This window comes from Pteronotus mesoamericanus, unplaced genomic scaffold (assembly GCF_021234165.1).
Source record: "Pteronotus mesoamericanus isolate MK-2021 breed Mesoamerican mustached bat unplaced genomic scaffold, CSHL_Meso_final contig_263, whole genome shotgun sequence".
NCBI lineage: Eukaryota > Metazoa > Chordata > Mammalia > Chiroptera > Mormoopidae > Pteronotus > Pteronotus mesoamericanus.
The window spans coordinates 12,243,011-12,259,810 of NW_026555112.1; the positions used below are offsets into that span (position 1 = coordinate 12,243,011).

The window sequence follows — 16,800 nt, forward strand, 5'->3', positions numbered from 1 at the left end:
GAGCCTACCCAGCTAGGGCAAAACTATTATATTTTTCAATTAACAAAATGCAGAGCTACCAAGTCATTCCTAACTTCTTCCTACCTTCTGCCAATTCCTGTCAGTTCCTTGGGTTTTGTTTTTTCATCAATCCATTTTTCTGTTTCCATTTTTCTATTATCACCTTGGTTTAGACCCAGATCTTCTTATAGAGCAGCTCTGAACCCTCCTTCTAGTCCCTCTCCTTTCTAATCTATTTTATGCTATTTCTAGGTAGTGGTGGTCATAATCATGTAATTGCCCAACACAAATCAGCCGGACTTGCAACAGCCTATAACTTTTTGACCCTAATCTACTTTTTACTCTCCATTTCCTATTGATCCCATAAACTCCCTCTCCTGGAGGCACTTTATATATTCACAGCTGAGCACTTCTGTGACCATTACCAGCAAGGCTCACCTGCACCAACCACAACATCCACCCACACCAATCCCATAGTTAGGACCCAGCTAAGTCCACATCCTCTAGGCCGCAATTTTAACCTCCTGAGCCCACAGTGTTCCACTTGTCACTTATCACCTACTCCAGGTACTGCTTTATCATATTCTACCTTAAGTTGTTATATTTTAAAAATAAAAACATAATCATAATAATTATATAGTATTGCTAGAAGTTCAGAAGACAGAAAAACAATCATCTTTAATATTTTGATATAGTCCATACATTTTCAAATGTATGTTTCCCACAGTTATAATCAAAGCATAAATATAATTTTGCTTTTCTCCTCTTAATATGTAAGGGGAAAAAAAGCTATAATTGAGTATAATGAAGTAATCCATGGAAGAAGCATAGAGGGGAACCAACTCTGTTGGTAGAGGAGAAAGAAAGAAAGGTGTAACAGCAGTTACGGTCTAACTAAATTTCCAAGGACCTGTCGAAGTTAGCCAGAAGGAGGAGAGAAGAGGAGGCAAAAGAACAGAGTGTGCAGAAGCAACAGGCACAGAGCCTGTTGTCCATCTCAGAGACTGCAGATCTCAGCGACGTGGGTGGAGCTATAAAGCCTGTGGCAGGAACTGGTGCATCACAGATGGTTTGGGTGCCAAGCCAAGCAGAATGACTTCCATCAGTCAATGACGAGGAACAGCGGAATATGTTAATAGGTGCCAGACACATTGCTAACTTTGGATGACATAGACAGCCAGTGGTCTATTTGACATTACTCTCCTTTTCTTTCTAATAGAAACCTGGTTGTTAGAGGGTGGTAATGGGCCCAGTTAAAATAGTCACCTCCTTAGACTTCCTCATGGTCTGGAGAGGCCACATAACCCAGTTCTGGACAATTAAATATAAGCATGTGGATAAGGCGACTGGAAAAGCTTTATAAGGCTTAGCTGGCATGTATCTTCTTTCCTTCTCTCTTTTTCCATTTCTCTTGCCTAGAATGGGGACACAAGACCTGGAGGTGGAACAAGTATCTGTGACGGTGAGGAAGAAAACCACACGAGCCATGATGACTTCACTGAGAAGCTGCAGTTGTAGTGGACTGTCTACTTCCTGACTTCCTGTCATACGGAGAAAATTAGTCTCAATTCATTAACCTACTAAGTTGGGTTCATGCAACTGAATGCAATTCCAGCTAATATAATGTTATGTCCATTTCTTAGAGGAACTTTTAAAGAAAAAGGTTATTAAAGATTCCAAGAAATTCTGTTTAACTTCATTTAACCAAATGTTAAGGTTATTTGACTACAGAACACTTTTCTCTCAGAAGACTTAATATAGATATATTATCTCACTGTGCATGAGTGTTTTGCAGAAGTTTGGAAAATGCTACCCTCTTTGTGTTGATCCAGTAAATAGATGGTTTTGATATTCTACAAGGATAGGTGATACAGGAGGAGTAATGTATTAGGAGAGAAGGATAATGAGTTTAGTTTTGAATGTATTGAATTTGAAGTGTCCACTGACAATTGAATATGCAGTCCTGAAGTTCATGAGTGAGATTTGTAGGTAAGCAAGGTAGGTGGTAGTTAAACCCATGGCTCTATGGGTTAAAATTAAACTGTGATTGTTATAAAAATTATTCTAGGAGTGTTTTTACCAATGAGGAAACTGGCAGTTTAGTTCTGAACCCTTCCTTTAACTGCCTTGCTATGTCACCTCTCTGGGAAAAGGAAATGGAAAGAATACTCCACTTAAAATCAGACACACCAGAGTTCAAATCCTGAGTTGTCCCTTTGTTTAGCTGTGTGAACTTGGCTCAGATATTTAACTTCTCTTATCTCAGTTTTCTCATCAAGGGGGTGACAACCTAACCTTAAAGAGTTGTTATGAGAATTATAAAGTATTCAACATTGTGCCTGGTAGAGTATAGATGGTCCACCAGTGCCAATCCCCCTCTCCCTCCCACTAGAGACTTGTTGCCTCTCTTCATACTTTCATCTTCTGTGTAGTGCCTTTTGTAGATGTATGACAGCATTTAAAATTAAGCTAGGACAACAATTTAGCTTCTATCTTGCTCTTTTCTACCACTTCATAAATATTAACTCATTTATATTCACAATAACATTATTAATTAGGTACTATTATTATTCCTATATGACAAATGAGAAAATGGCTGCACCAAGAGGCTAAAAAACTTGCCCACCATCACACAGCTCAGAGGTGGCAGATCCAGATTCAAACCTGGGGGTCGGACTTCATAGTCCATGCTCTTAACCACTACACTACCATATAAAAGATATAAATAAACAAAAGGAATCACACATATTGCTTACTGTTCTTTCATCCTCTTGAGGTCTCTGGTAATTGTTTCTTTATCTATTTCCCTACATTTTTAGAGAAGTGGTTGTTTGATTCCAAGCATCTTTTCATCAAAGTCAGAAATAGCAATATGTATAGAAAGTTTTCACTAAGAGCTCTTTAGAGGAGAGAGTGTTTAAAATTTGTGCCAATACAGTGCTGTCCACAGTAGCTATCTCTGTAATAACAACAGAACTGTTCTTGTTTGTTTGAACTTTCTAGGCTCCATATAATTAATCTAAACATGAGAGAGTATGTGTGCAGTTTTTTTGTTTTGTTTTGTTTTGTTTTTTAAAAAAGTACTGTTTACCTTCTTGGAAGGGCACATGTACTTTCAAAACCTCTCACTCCCTTCCTAGGAATGAGCAGCTGTAGCCAGGAAGCACATGAAGTAAGAAACAGTGCCAGTGGCAGAGGGCTTAGATTAAAGCTTAAGGAAATTCCCAAGATGATGTTTTCTAAATGGTATTTGAAGGACATAGACTAGGTAGAAAACAAAATATGGGATTATGTCAATGGAAACAATTCTCCATTTCTTTCTCTCCCAATAGTCTCCTAGTTCAGAGAGGTAAGATTCTATTCACAGAAAATTGATGGATAAGCAATGATTTAAAAAAATTAAAACCCACATCCTATCTTCAGTGGTTTCTTATTGGATGATCTGTTTGGCACTTACATCTTTCTTTCTCTTTAAATAAGCACATATATTCCTATTTCTTCCCACACATTGATGCTTTGATAATAAATGAGATAATGTTTATAGCTCCATGGAGGAAAGATACTGGGTATACTAAAAATCACTATTTCAAAGTCCTTCCTTTCCTTGGAAATGCATAGTGATACCATGTGTATACAGTGTTGTTGATGAGTCAAATTTTCCATAAAAGTGATTTTTTCCCCAGAAAAATAGACTCTTATCCAACTCTAGACTAACAATTTGTTGTAAAAATTTAACATTTTTCAAATTTTACAATTTTATTTTGCTTATTTTTGTTCTGTAAACTTATATTTATCAAATGCATACTACCTGAAATGTATTTGAGTAGAACTTTTTCCTCCTGGTTAAGCAAAATATATTTTGGCTTTTACTAATTATCTTTAAGATACCAAAATATGAGAAGGGGATTTTCATTTGCTTTAAGCCTAATATCAGCCAACATCACAAAACTGCTAATGCAGTTTCAGGCTACAGCAATATAAGTCCTAGACCTAAGTTAAGGGAACTACTGTTCCTGTGTTATTCTATACCAACCCAGACAAACCTGAAGTTGAGTGTTCTAGATACACAATATAAAAGCAGCAGTGACAAACTGTAGTATATCTGAAAAAGGATGATTAAGATGGTGAAAAGTTTGGAAATCATACCACGTGGACAATTAAATAAACATTTGGAGAAGAGACTAGTTAAAAGAAGCAATAAAACTTGACTTCAAATCTTCAAATATATGCAGCACTATACATGGTAACCAAGACATGAAAACAATCTCAGCTGTCTTTCAGTGGATAATTGGATGAAGAAGACATGGGGGGGGGGTGTGGGGGGGTGTGGGGTGTGTGTATGTGTGTGTGTGTGTGTGTGTGTGTATTACCCATAAGAAAGGATGAAAAGCTGCCATTTGTGACAACATGGATGGATTTTCAGAGTATCAAGCTAAGTGAAATAAGCCAGATGGAAAAGGATGAGAATCTTACATGAGATATAAAACAGAAAGCAACAAATGAACAAGCAAAACAAACTCAAAGACACAGACAATGGAAGGATGGTTACCAGGGGGCAGGAGGGTCATGGGGGGATAAAGAGGGTAAAGGGGGTCAGATATATTGGTAACGGAGGAGACTAGGCTTTGGATGGCTAGCCCACCATGAGTGATATATTAGAGAATTGTACATTTGAAACTTATGTACTGTTATTAACCAATGTTACCCCAATAAATTTAATTTTAAAACAATCTTTGAATACCTATCAGGAAAGAAATTAGACCTCTTCTGTAAATATAGGTAGAATTTTAAGAAGAGAGATGTCACAGTTGAATAAAACAGTACTGAAAATGAAAATGGCTGTTTTTGAGGTTTTCGTTGACTGAAATTTCTAGAACAGAAACAGGATGACCACTGGACACAGATTTTGTGGTGAGGGTTCCTCATAGGGAGAGAAGTTGGGCCTGAGGATCCCTAAGGTCACTGCTGATGCTGCATATCCTATGGCCCATTAGGAACCTCACACATTGTACTACTATGTTATAATAGAGCAACACCTTTACAGCCTACTGCGCTTTGCCTCTGCAGTAGAAGGCGTCAGGCTGCTGAGGGATTTTTTTGTCCTTATGGCTATTTTTTACAGTTCTCCCATCCTCCTTATTACCAGGTTGTCTCAAACTCATTCCTTGTTTTAATGGCATTCTAATTGTTACTTCTAACCTGCTGTGGCCTAGAAAAACAGCCCAAACTGACTAACACTGCAAGAATAATTTAAGTGAAGACCCAAAGAGCTCTTCCATGAATAAGATTTTTGGTACACCAACATTTTGCCATCTTTTTAAGTTCTTAAAGGCCCTTTTGGCTTTCTTCTAACTTCTCAGGAGTATTCTAGATTTAATTTGTCAATTGTGCAGCTTCTGGAAACTTGTTATTGAACTTCCATAGGTTTGCTAAGCTTTTAAAAAATGGATCAATGAAATTTTCAAAAACACTTAATCATAGGCACTGATATACTTATCAAAGTCTCTCCTTATGTAAGTAAAATTTTCCTGAATGGCTTCTTCAAAATGAAAAGAACTTCTATCTAAATTAGAATTAAATTAAATTTGAATTTAGAACTAAATTAGACTACTTAACCAAATAAAATGGATTAGAAATTGATTAGAATGCTAATTAGTTTTCTCTCCTGAGCTGCTTCATATATAAAGTATTGTTGTAAAGGTACAGTTTCGTTTGGAATATAGAGGGTAATTTTGATTTCACTTTTCTTAATCCTTGTTCTTAGTATACAGCAATAAGTTTAATGTAATTCAGCCTAAAACATTTAATGAAAATTTACTATATACCTAGCAGATGTTCTCAATTGAGAACAATTAAGAACATAAGAAAAGCATAAAAAATGTTTTGTATAGACCAAGTATAAAAGGCTAGTTTATCTTTAAGGAACTTACTGTCATGTTAAAGGAAACAAGAACCAAGGACATAGACGGGGTGGGCAAAAGTAGGTTTACAGTTGTGACTCTGCAAGACAGCTTATTCTTGTATTATTTCTTAAATATTGTATTATTTATTTGCATTATTTGTCTTATTGTTATCTCATATCCTTAATCATAACCTGCTTACCTTTTTCCATATGAACAACTGTAAACACGTGCAATGTGAAATGGAACAGTTTTGCTTCAATATGCTGCTATATATTATTATATCAGAAGTTAACAATAAATGTGCACTTTTCTCCCATTTTTAAAATAAGCTTTGGCCATTCGGTTAATATTGTTGCTAAGAGCTTTCGGCTGTTATAATTTCCTATCATTTATTTGATAAAAAAAAAATTGAAGAGGTGTTCCAGTGACTCCACTGGGACCATATCTATAAGGTATGAAGAAAGTCCCAGCATTGCCAATATTTGAAAACTCAAAGGTTGTCTTTTCTAAAGTGTTATATGAATGGCTGTCCCATACTGTTTGCCACTTTCCTGTGTTGAACAGAAGAATAATTTTAATGTCTCCCACATGGATGATGCTGATCTCACTTCAGTTCCTCGTAAGAGATTTAAACTCCTTATATCTCCCCAGCTGAGTCATTATAAATAATATCTACAAAGCTCTGACTTGTCCTCATCAGTAACACACAGAACTAAATGGTATCTGCAAAGTGGTTAATTTTCTGGAAAATATTCAAAGACATAAAATGCAATAAAATTGCTTTCTACTTAACTTTGTCAATTTCCCTAGAAGTGTACATAGAACAATGTTTTCACAGAACGTGCAAAAACCCTAGACTCAAGTGCTATTTAATCTCCTTCCATAAGCAGCAGCCTTGAGCAATTCTATCCACAATTAGTTACTTGCGGTTGCTACTGAATTGCTCCCCACAACATTCCACAACATTATTGTTTCACAGCACAACGCACTCTATAGGGTGAAAGTGCTTGAAAGGACCAAGGACGTGCTCTTTGTCTCGTCTCTGTCAGTGGACAACGATGTCCTTAAACTGCCTACTCGCTAGTCCTGTGATCCTTTGCTTTAAGCACCTCGAGTTTGAATTAGGGACTACCTTCTACGTCAAAAACGGATACACCTCGCATAAAGTATTGGTTGTTTAGCCGAGAGGTCCTCCCTGCCACTTAGCAGGTTGTGCGCCCTCGGATGCCCGTGACCCCGGCCTGAGTTGAGGCGGGGGTTCTTCCAGGGGTCGTGAGACTTCCCGAGAAGCGGCGGCGGGGGAGCGGGGAGAGAGGGAAGGCTTGTTTTCCCCGGGGATGTGGGAAGTAGGCGCTAGACTGTTTCGCGGTTTTCTAAGCCCCTTGGCATGCCCTGACCTGATCAAGAGAGTCAACTGCTCTCTGGAATGTTCCGGGAGAAGGTGGGAGACTGCTTCCCAGAGGAGGCCGTGGGTGCAGGAGGGCACCAGGGGGGTCACGCAGGGAGATGCAGGGCAAGCGCCAGGAGGGATTGGAGAGAAGCTGGGGGCCGAGGTGACGGGCACGCGTGGGGGCTAAGGCGCGCGGGACACGCCGGCAGCGAGGCACCGGGGGTGGCCGGTCGGGCGCAGGGATCCCTCCCGGGGCGGCGGTGGCGACCCGGCCACGCGGGCTGCACCGCCCCGGCTGTCAAGCGAACGCAGAGGGGCGGGAGGAGGAAGGGGTGGAGGTGCGAGGGGAGGAGGGCTGGCACCGGAGCGCCGCGGTGTCGGTGCAATAAAAATGCATCCCATGGAACTGCCCATGGAGAAGGACGGGACCGAGACGCCGCAGCCAGAGGAGGTGGTAAAAGCCGAGGAGGACGCCCAGGAGACGGCAGCGGCGGCGGCCGGGAAGTGAAAGGTCTCGCAAAGTTCAGCAGCTACTGCTGCTGCGAGCGCCGAGCCCCGGGCTAGCGGCGGAGGAGCCGCAGGACCGCTCAGCCGGGCCGCGCGGCCCGGCCGGCTATGGTCCCGGGGCCCCCGCCGCTCCCGAGGTGCCCGGGCCCCTCCAGGCCAGTGCGCAGGGGTAACCCCACCGCCCCGCGCGACCCCGGCCCGCGGCTCCCAGCCGCCGGCGACCACTGACTAAGCCTGGTGCCCCAGGAGGAGGAAGAAATAAAGAGCCTCGGTTCCTCCCGAGGACGGTTGGCGCTTCATCCCACAGCCGAGAGGGCTCGGCTCCCTCCCGCACCCGCCCGGCCCCGGTCCTCCCGGCTCTTCCCGAACATGGGGAGCTGCGCGCGGCTGCTGCTGCTGCTGCTGCTCTGGGGCTGCTCCGCGGTGGCCGCAGGTGGGTGGTGACGCTGCCGGCCCCCCACCCTTCTTCCCTCGCTCCTTCGGTTCCCCACATCAGGACTCGGGGGTGCTGGGGAGTGCGGTTTGGGAGCGCCGAGCTCGGCTCCCGAGGATGAAATGAGTGGCCATGTTCCGCCTCTTTTCCCGGCTCTCCGCAGTTTAAAATATTGATACTGTTGCTTTTTCTTTTTTTGCCACTGCGGTGCACATGCCCTTGGATAACTAGATATCCTGGGTGCGCCCTGCCGGAGATACGGCGACCTTGGTTTCTTTCTCGGTTTGGGCTAGTAAAAAACTGTCTTTCCACTTTGTGAGGGAACAAAGGACCAAGCTCGCCATCCCCCGGCACTTCATGGCCTGAGGAACGATGGGGAGGGGTGGCCCAGCAACCCTGGGCGCGCGTGGGCCAGGGCCGCTCTCCGGTTGAAAGCGGTCGCCGCCGTTCCCGACCTCATGCTGGGTACGGACAGAGCCAGGTAGGGACACCTGGGGCGGGGTGAGTGCCCTCTCGCCGGGGCAGTGGCTAGTGCGTAGTGAGACCCGGGGCTGGGACGGTAGGTGGTGATCACTCTGGGTTGCAAGAAGCTGGCTGGCCGCCCCGGGGCATTGGTACCCTCGCCGAGGCTCCGCGGGAGGTCGGAGGCGGGTCTGCGCCCTGTCTCGGTAACTGGACGACCGGCAGAGGCGTCGTCAGATGCGCTTTCCCTCCCACTCCCATCCAGGCTTTCTTGGGCTGCCCGTGGCCACACGTTCCTAGCTCGCCCTTTCTAAATTAGGGAGTATCTTCTGCTCCTCTGCCTCCCTCGTGAGGCTCGTCTGGTTTCCAGTTAAACAGAAGTGCAGCTCAGTGTGAGAGAAGGAAAGAAAGTGGGGGACTGTTTGGCCCTCGGGGCTTTCCACCTTCACCGGCTCGTTCCAGGAAGGGGAGTGTAGGGACGGGCTGCTGGATAGAGAGCATCACTTCCCCCCTTCCCTTCGGTTTCTTCCACGTTGTCCCCAGAGCCGCTGGCAGTTAGTAAAAGCCAAGCTCTAGAATCTGCATCCCAAACCAGTCAGACTCATAGGAGCATCCTTGCTATACTTGGCTGATCATTTATTCAGAGATCTCCAAGTGTTTCGTCCACCCATTATTTATCTGGTTCCGACCTTTTCTGGGCTTACTAGTTTAGAGGCACTGAAAGTTATTCAATACTTTCCTCAAGGAGCCTTGAAGGTCTAAGATTTTTATTTCTTACTACTTATGCACCCCTGCATGGATATATGTATGCTCCCCTAAACACAAAGTGAACTTTAATAAACCTTTCCCTTTCCAAACCATGTTATGGCAAAAACATGCAAGCAATCAAGCGGTTGTAAATAAATATCACAAGCCAAGTGTTTCAAGTCAAAAATACTTGTACGGGCAGTATATGATTTTCTCTGAAATGCTTTACAGGTGAGTCATAGCACATTGTGTGTTTGGGTGATCCTGGCCACAAGCAACTGTTGCCCCAGCTAACCAGAACAGTAGCGAGGAGAGTACAGGCATAGAGCACACTTGAATGTGACATTTAAAGAATATGCCTAAGAATCCCTTACTCTTGGTTGCCAAGGCCACGTGGGGCTGGTGATCCTCAGTGTGTGAGATGTCCCTGTTTTCCCTTAAGCTGTCATTTGGATCTCCAACAGCAGTTCCGTGATAGCAGTTCAGAGGTGCTCCCTGTTAAGAAGCACAAACGTTCAATTAACTGGAATTTGGGGGTTGACTTCCTTTTCTTTCTTTCCCTGTCTGTTTTAACGTTTAAAATAGATGATTTTGCTTACAATATTCATAATTAAAGCAAGAAACCCAAATTAAAGGATCACAATATGTAGTCAGGATGTTAATAAGTGGATAATGTTTATCATTTTCGGTAATTTTGAAACATTAAAGTCTGTTGGACCTTTGTTTGGCTGGAAGCACATGTTTCTTTAAGAAGGTGTTTTAGTTCAGATAATGTTTAAAGGTGCTGTTGGTGGCAGCCAGTCTGTAAACATTCTCCTGTTAAGCAAACAGGTAACTACTATATAACCTGTCATAGGTAGAAGCACTCAAGAGGCAAAGAGCATGTCAAGTAAACTTTTCTGCCATTTGGCAGTTTAGAGGGTTTTTTCTTAGTTGTATTTACTTAATATTAAAAATAGCTATTGTGCATCTGAGTACCAGTGGTCTCTAGCTTTGCCTCCCAAATGAGATCCCATTGTACATTGATGAAATATCTTATATTGCTTTTCCTGGGGAATTTGTCCCTTCATACTTTTGGCTTAAAAATATAATGAATTCTACATGTCCTCCTTAATGCATTCTCATAGTATATGAGATAATGCGAAGGACTCAAATTACATTTGAAAGACTAAGTTGGATGATCTCGAAAACATTATTGTTTTGGGCATTATTTAAGTCATGGCATCAAAAACAAATAATTATCTTTCAAATATGGGGAATGTTTTGGAAGCAAAGTACTTGAAAACATTTAGGCCCATTATCTTTGCCCCTGTGTTTCCATTTTTCTTCCTCTTGCCCTCTCCGTAAAATGTTTTTATTTTCTTTCATGTGAATTTTACATCTGAACATAAAATGCACATGCACACTTACATACACAAATGCGGTGTAAGTACAGAGTATTTATTCATGCTCAAATTTGGTAGAATTTCCTCTTTATTGAAAGTCTGAAGCTCTTTAGGGATAAGTTGACTGTTGAAGATGAACTAGGTGGACAAAAGAGCTTTCCAGATGGGTCTGTCTTGAATAACATATGCTTTCCCTTCGCTAGGACCGAATGGAGTAGCTGGAACGAGTTCCCGCTGTGAAAAAGCCTGTAACCCTCAGATGGGAAACTTGGCTTTAGGGAGAAAACTCTGGTCAGACACCACCTGCGGCCAGAACACCACTGAACTGTTCTGCTTCTACAGTGAGAACACTGATCTGACCTGTCGGCAGCCCAAATGTGACAAATGCAATGCTGCTCAGCCTCACCTGGCTCACCTGCCAGCTGCTATGGCAGACTCGTCCTTCAGGTTTCCTCGCACGTGGTGGCAGTCTGCTGAGGACGTGCACAGAGAAAAGATCCAGTTAGACCTGGAAGCTGAATTCTACTTCACTCATCTAATTATTGTGTTCAAGTCCCCCAGGCCGGCAGCCATGGTGCTGGACCGGTCCCAAGACTTTGGGAAGACATGGAAGCCTTACAAGTACTTTGCAATTAACTGCTCAGCTACTTTTGGCCTGGAAGATGATGTTGTCAAGAAGGGAGCTCTTTGCACTTCTAGATACTCCAGCCCTTTCCCGTGCACTGGAGGAGAGGTAAGGGCACACATTTAACTCTACACTGTAAGGTAGAAAAATGTTACCAGCCCACATTTTTTTTAAAGCATGAAGGTATACTTGTAGCAACATGAATGAAATTAGAATTTTTCATGAGCTTTATTTGTCATAAATTATTTCTCACCTTTAGACATGGATGTGCAGTCATTTTCAAGCAGGTTGCCCACCAGCTGGGTTTAAGTCAGAATTCTAAGACTTTCATTTTTCTTTTTCTTTTTTTTTTTCCACTATCATCACTCTACCTTAGAAGTTTCAAAAACTAATGATTTCAGTAGTTAGCAGGACTACTTACTGTACTTCTGAAGGGGCAAGAGTTACTGAGACAGCGTGTTCCTGGAGGCCATGCTGACATCCTCCTGAAACCGTTAACATAAATAGGAAGTAAATAAAAGTAAAGCCAAGGGAGAAAAAAAATCTGTTTGTCAGAAGGATACTTTGTATAATATTGGAGTTTTATTGTTAAGATTACATGAGTGCATAGCAAACAAATGAAGGTAGGTTGGGTTTTTTTAAGCTACAAAAGTTATTTTTGTACTCAGAGACACAGTAACAGGATTGAGGGTCTTGGTTCTATCCTGGGCCCCAGACATGTCAATTTCAGTCTGCAAAACAGCCTCCATAGCTACTAGTATATTTTCTCTATAGAATGATTCCTCTTTGTTTCATATATCCCTTCCTCTGAGGGGGAAGCAGGTGTTTTTAACTTATTTGGATGTACCTAATGTACCTCCAGATAAATGAAAACCTTCCAAGAAAATTGGGTGAAAGCAGATTAAGAGAATAAAATACCTTCATCATATAGCTTAAAAAATATTGATTAAAAAAAAAGAGAAGGGAGAACATATTTCTAATTCTCGTATCATGAACACACAGATTAAATGAGTGGTTATCCATTAAGGGCAATTTTGCCACCACCCCCCCTCCAAGAGGACCTTTGGCAATGTCTGGAGACACTTTTGCTAGGGGAAGGACACTACTGGCATCTAGAGGGAGGAAGCCAGGGATTCTGCTAAACCCACAGCACACAAAAGAGCACCCCCTCCCATTCCCAGCAAAAAATTATTAGCCAAAGATGTCAATAGCACCAAGGTTAAGAAAGCCTAGGCTAGTTGTTAGACATACCTCTAATGCATATAATACAATGGCTACAGAGACTAAGATAAGTACTCTTTTAGAAGCTATTTACATTACTATTTGCAAGCTTCCTAGATGATAGCATTTAGCAAACATTTATTGAGCCCTTACTATGCGTCAAGCACTGTGCTCAGTGCTACTAATTCTGCCTTTGGTTTTGGGGGAAGGGGTATTTGTCAGGGGTCTGATGAAAAGGTTGGTTTGGGAACCTCTTCCCCCCACTGCCATAGGCACATATGGACTTTGCTATATGATCCAGCTATTTCTTCGGTGTGCACTTTGAAGATAAGGAATAGTGCCACTGACACCAGAACCGAAAGATGAGTCACAAACAGCACATAGACAGTTTTCCATTTTTCTTTGTGGTCCCTAAAGTTGGCTTAATATTGTAAACCCATATGCTCCCTGTTATGATGGGACATTTTTAAAGATACCAGGACAGGAAAGAGACAGGTAAGTTAGACTCATTGTTTTCTTATGTGGAGAACACTTTGTGTTGCAAAGGAACGGCTTGAACTCTCAAATTGCTTTGGAAGTGATCCAGTAGGGAGCTGATATCAGCTCCCTACATCTCAGGGCTCTTGGGCTATGTGTATCTATGAAGTAGCAAAAATACAGTTTCAGTAACCAGATGGCAGGCATGCTTGCTTAGCAAACATCACACCGAATGTATTACAGTGGCCCAGCAATAACTTAGAGATGACGAAGGTAAACTTTAGTTAGCCTATAGTGAAAAAAGAATCTTGTCTTTTTAAAAGCTAAACTACTTACTGTCATCAATGCTAACATCAAATTTCAAACAGGTAGAGACTAAAATTTGTTAGTTATTTCAATGTACAGTCACCTTTTCTATCCAGTGTAAAAATTTTTTTCATTGTAGTTGTTATTTCAACAGACATATTTCAATGGCAAGACAAACATCAAATGCCACCTACTTCCCTCTAGCGCAATATTTGAAAATGTACATTAAACTATCACAGAATTTCTTCCCTTTAGAGGGCAGGTTTGGGAATGAATCTTTCCCTCCTGAGTTAGAGTAGAAAAAATCTTCCTCAAAGATAAAGACCAGACCAAGCCTTCCTGGAAATGATTATTACCTACCTCGCCTGTGTTTTGGAATATCAATTAGCTCTGAGCTATGAGTTAATTTCACAGTATACCTCCTTATCACCAATATCTATCTTTGGAAATTGAGTGATCAGAAAACTAAGCCAATCAATCTAGTGTCAAATAAGTAGTTTCAAATTTCATTTATTGCTCATTTGTAGAAGTACAGACCTGTGTCTTCCTCCATTCTCTATAAATCTTCTTAGGACTTCTCTAGGTATTACCCTACTATTCAGGCTAAGATAAATATATCCCAGACTTAATTTGTTTCCATTGTTTATTCCAAAATAGTTCTTTGGGCTTTTAAGGCCTTAGAGAGCCTGTAGCTTCATGTCTAAGAAATCAGATACCTACATTTACAAAATCAAAGGCACCAGTCATCCAAAAAAGGCCAGCTAGCTCAGTTGGTTAGAACAACATCCTGATAGGCCAAGGTTGAGGGTTAGATCCCTGGTCAGGACACATCCCAGAATTAACCAACGGATGCATAAGTAAGTGAAACAACAAATCTCTCTCCCCGCCTTTCCTCTCTCTCTCTAAAAAAATCAATTTAAATAATATAGGCCTAAAAATCCACCCAGAACAATACTTTTTAAATCAAAGTAAGTCTGCTATATAGAAACTTCCTAAACTGACCAGCAGTTTCAAAAAATGTGGTAGGGTTATTCTAAAATATGTCCCCTTCCTAGGGGCAGATTGAGACTCAGAGGTAAAAGTGATTTGCCCAAAGACATAGTTAGCTATATCATAGAGGTAGAACCAAATCACAAGTCTTCTGATTTTAAGTCTACACTTTGTTTCATAAAACCATGTTCATTCTTCTTTATTGACCCCTAAGAACTGCTAGCAGAGAGACCAGATGCATCTCTCTCTCTCTGTGTGCACTCTCATTTGTTATTCATTTGGATACAACACGAAGGTGAGAAGAATTTGCCAAACAACATTCCTCAGGGCAGGAATGTCCGCTGAGATATCTATGGTGTTCTGGGAATAAAGGTTCCATGGTCAAAGCAGGTTGGGGAATACTGACTGGGTTTAACGCAATTAAACATTTATAAATATATAAATACTCACATTATTTATCCTGTATCCCCACGTGGGAGATACAGAATGAACACTCACAAACTCATTTCTCCATGGACCCTCTTTTTGTGGAACCCCAGTTACTAGGTCTCAGAACTCCAGAGACCTCCAGAACACAACTAGGGAAATGCTGTCGTGGGGGTGTAAAGTGCTCTCAAAAATTCTGGTAAAAGGCACAGCCCAGAGAGATGCTGTTCAAAGGATACACAATTTCAGTTATGCAAGATGAATAAATTCTGGAGATCTAATGAACAGCAAATGTGACTACCATCAGTAAGACTTTACTGTAAACTTGAAATTTGCTAAGAGGGTAGATCTTGGTGTTCTCACTACACACACGCAAAAAGTAGTAACCATTTGAGGTGATGGGTATGTTAATTAGCTTAAAAGCAGTAATTATTTCACAATGTGTGTGAGTGTGTGTGTGTGTGTGTGTGTATCTCAAATGATCAAATTATACACTTCAAATAAATACAATTCTTAATTTTTAAATATACCTCAATAATTTTTTAAAAAGGAACAGACAGGCTTGGTACTTGGCATGGTTAGACATCAAGGCCCTCTGTCATTTGGGGCCTTAGTCTCCTATTTAGTTGGAGCAATAGATAATAATCACCTTGAAGCTAAAGATGATAGGTTAATTAGGCTTTTTCAGGATGCAAAGAAGCACCTAGGATTACTGCTGGGTACAGAAAACAGAAGGAAGAGAGGAGATGCAGCAAGCCACACAGTCAGTCCTCATGGAACTAAAAGTTTGATTATCGCTGTTTAGGAAACAACATCGTTCCAGTGACTCCAATACAACTGCCAAGTGATGGCGTTACCATGTCCTCAGAAGTTAGCATCACTTGCTCCCTGCTGTACTAACTCATTATTAAAAGAACTCTATTCAGATTTGGTTAGCAACCAACCAAACTGTACAGACTTTTTTCTACAGGACGATATGAATATATAATATTCGAATAGAGGCAGCAGCACAGAGAAGCCAAGAACAGGGGGAGACTGGGTCTCAAGTGAAGCACCAGGCAAAGATTGTTAAAGAGGGTAAGGACTGCATCAGCTTTATTTAGCTCTGTATTCCCAGCATTTAGCACATTGCTTGGACCACAGCATTTAGTAAATCTATAACTGAATGAACGAACAAAGGAATGGTACAGCAAGCAGGGGTAGGGCAGGAGAATATCCTTAAGTGAGACAGATGAAGGAATGTAGGACTGGGGCAGAGGATAAGAGTCAGAAACTCTGATGTATGTGGAGAAGCTGAGTTGGTAATAATATGGGATAAGCTGTGGTTGAGGAAAGGTGATTAATGATCTTTTTTTAATTTTCATTTTTAGATTTTATTTACTTATTTGCAGAGAGAGGGGAAGAGATGGAGAAAGAAAGGCAGAAAAACATCAAGGTGTGAGAAAAACGATCACTTTGTTGCCTCTCACACACCCTCAACTGGGAACCCAGCCTGCAACCCAGGCATGTGCCCTGACAGGGAATCAAACCAGCAGCCTTTTGCTTCATAGGCCAGGGCTCAATCCACTGAGCCACACCAGCCAGGGCTGAAAGATCTTTAAAAACTGTTTATTTATCCATTTATTCACTGAATAATTTTTGAGTTACTATGTGTCTGATCCCATTCCAGATGCTGGGGACATAGCAGTGAATCAAAGAGATAAAAGTACCTGTCTGCATGAAGTTACAGTTCTAGGGGAGGGAAAGAGGAAATAGAGAACAAATAATTAAGTAAAATGTACAGTATGTCAGAGTGTGATAGCAAACAAGAACTAAGGAGAAAACAAAACAGAGTAAGGGATGAGGAATGCTGGCAGGGAAGGGCTTGCTGTCTCTAAAACAGACTGAAAGATTTATATTTGATGGAATAGACCATGACAAGAACTCTG

General features: G+C 41.7%; 1 protein-coding gene across 2 annotated transcripts in view; it reads left to right on the plus strand.

The window, feature by feature from the left end:
• Positions 1-7,974: 7,974 nt before the first annotated feature.
• Positions 7,975-16,800, plus strand: part of NTN4 (netrin 4) — a 94,921-nt gene continuing 86,095 nt past the window's right edge. For both annotated transcript variants that reach the window (XM_054574681.1, XM_054574682.1), the window contains exons 1-2: positions 7,975-8,233; positions 11,031-11,560. In XM_054574681.1, the coding sequence (XP_054430656.1) occupies positions 8,170-8,233; positions 11,031-11,560 (594 nt within the window). In that variant the 5' untranslated portion in view covers positions 7,975-8,169. The remainder of the gene's footprint in view (positions 8,234-11,030; positions 11,561-16,800) is intronic.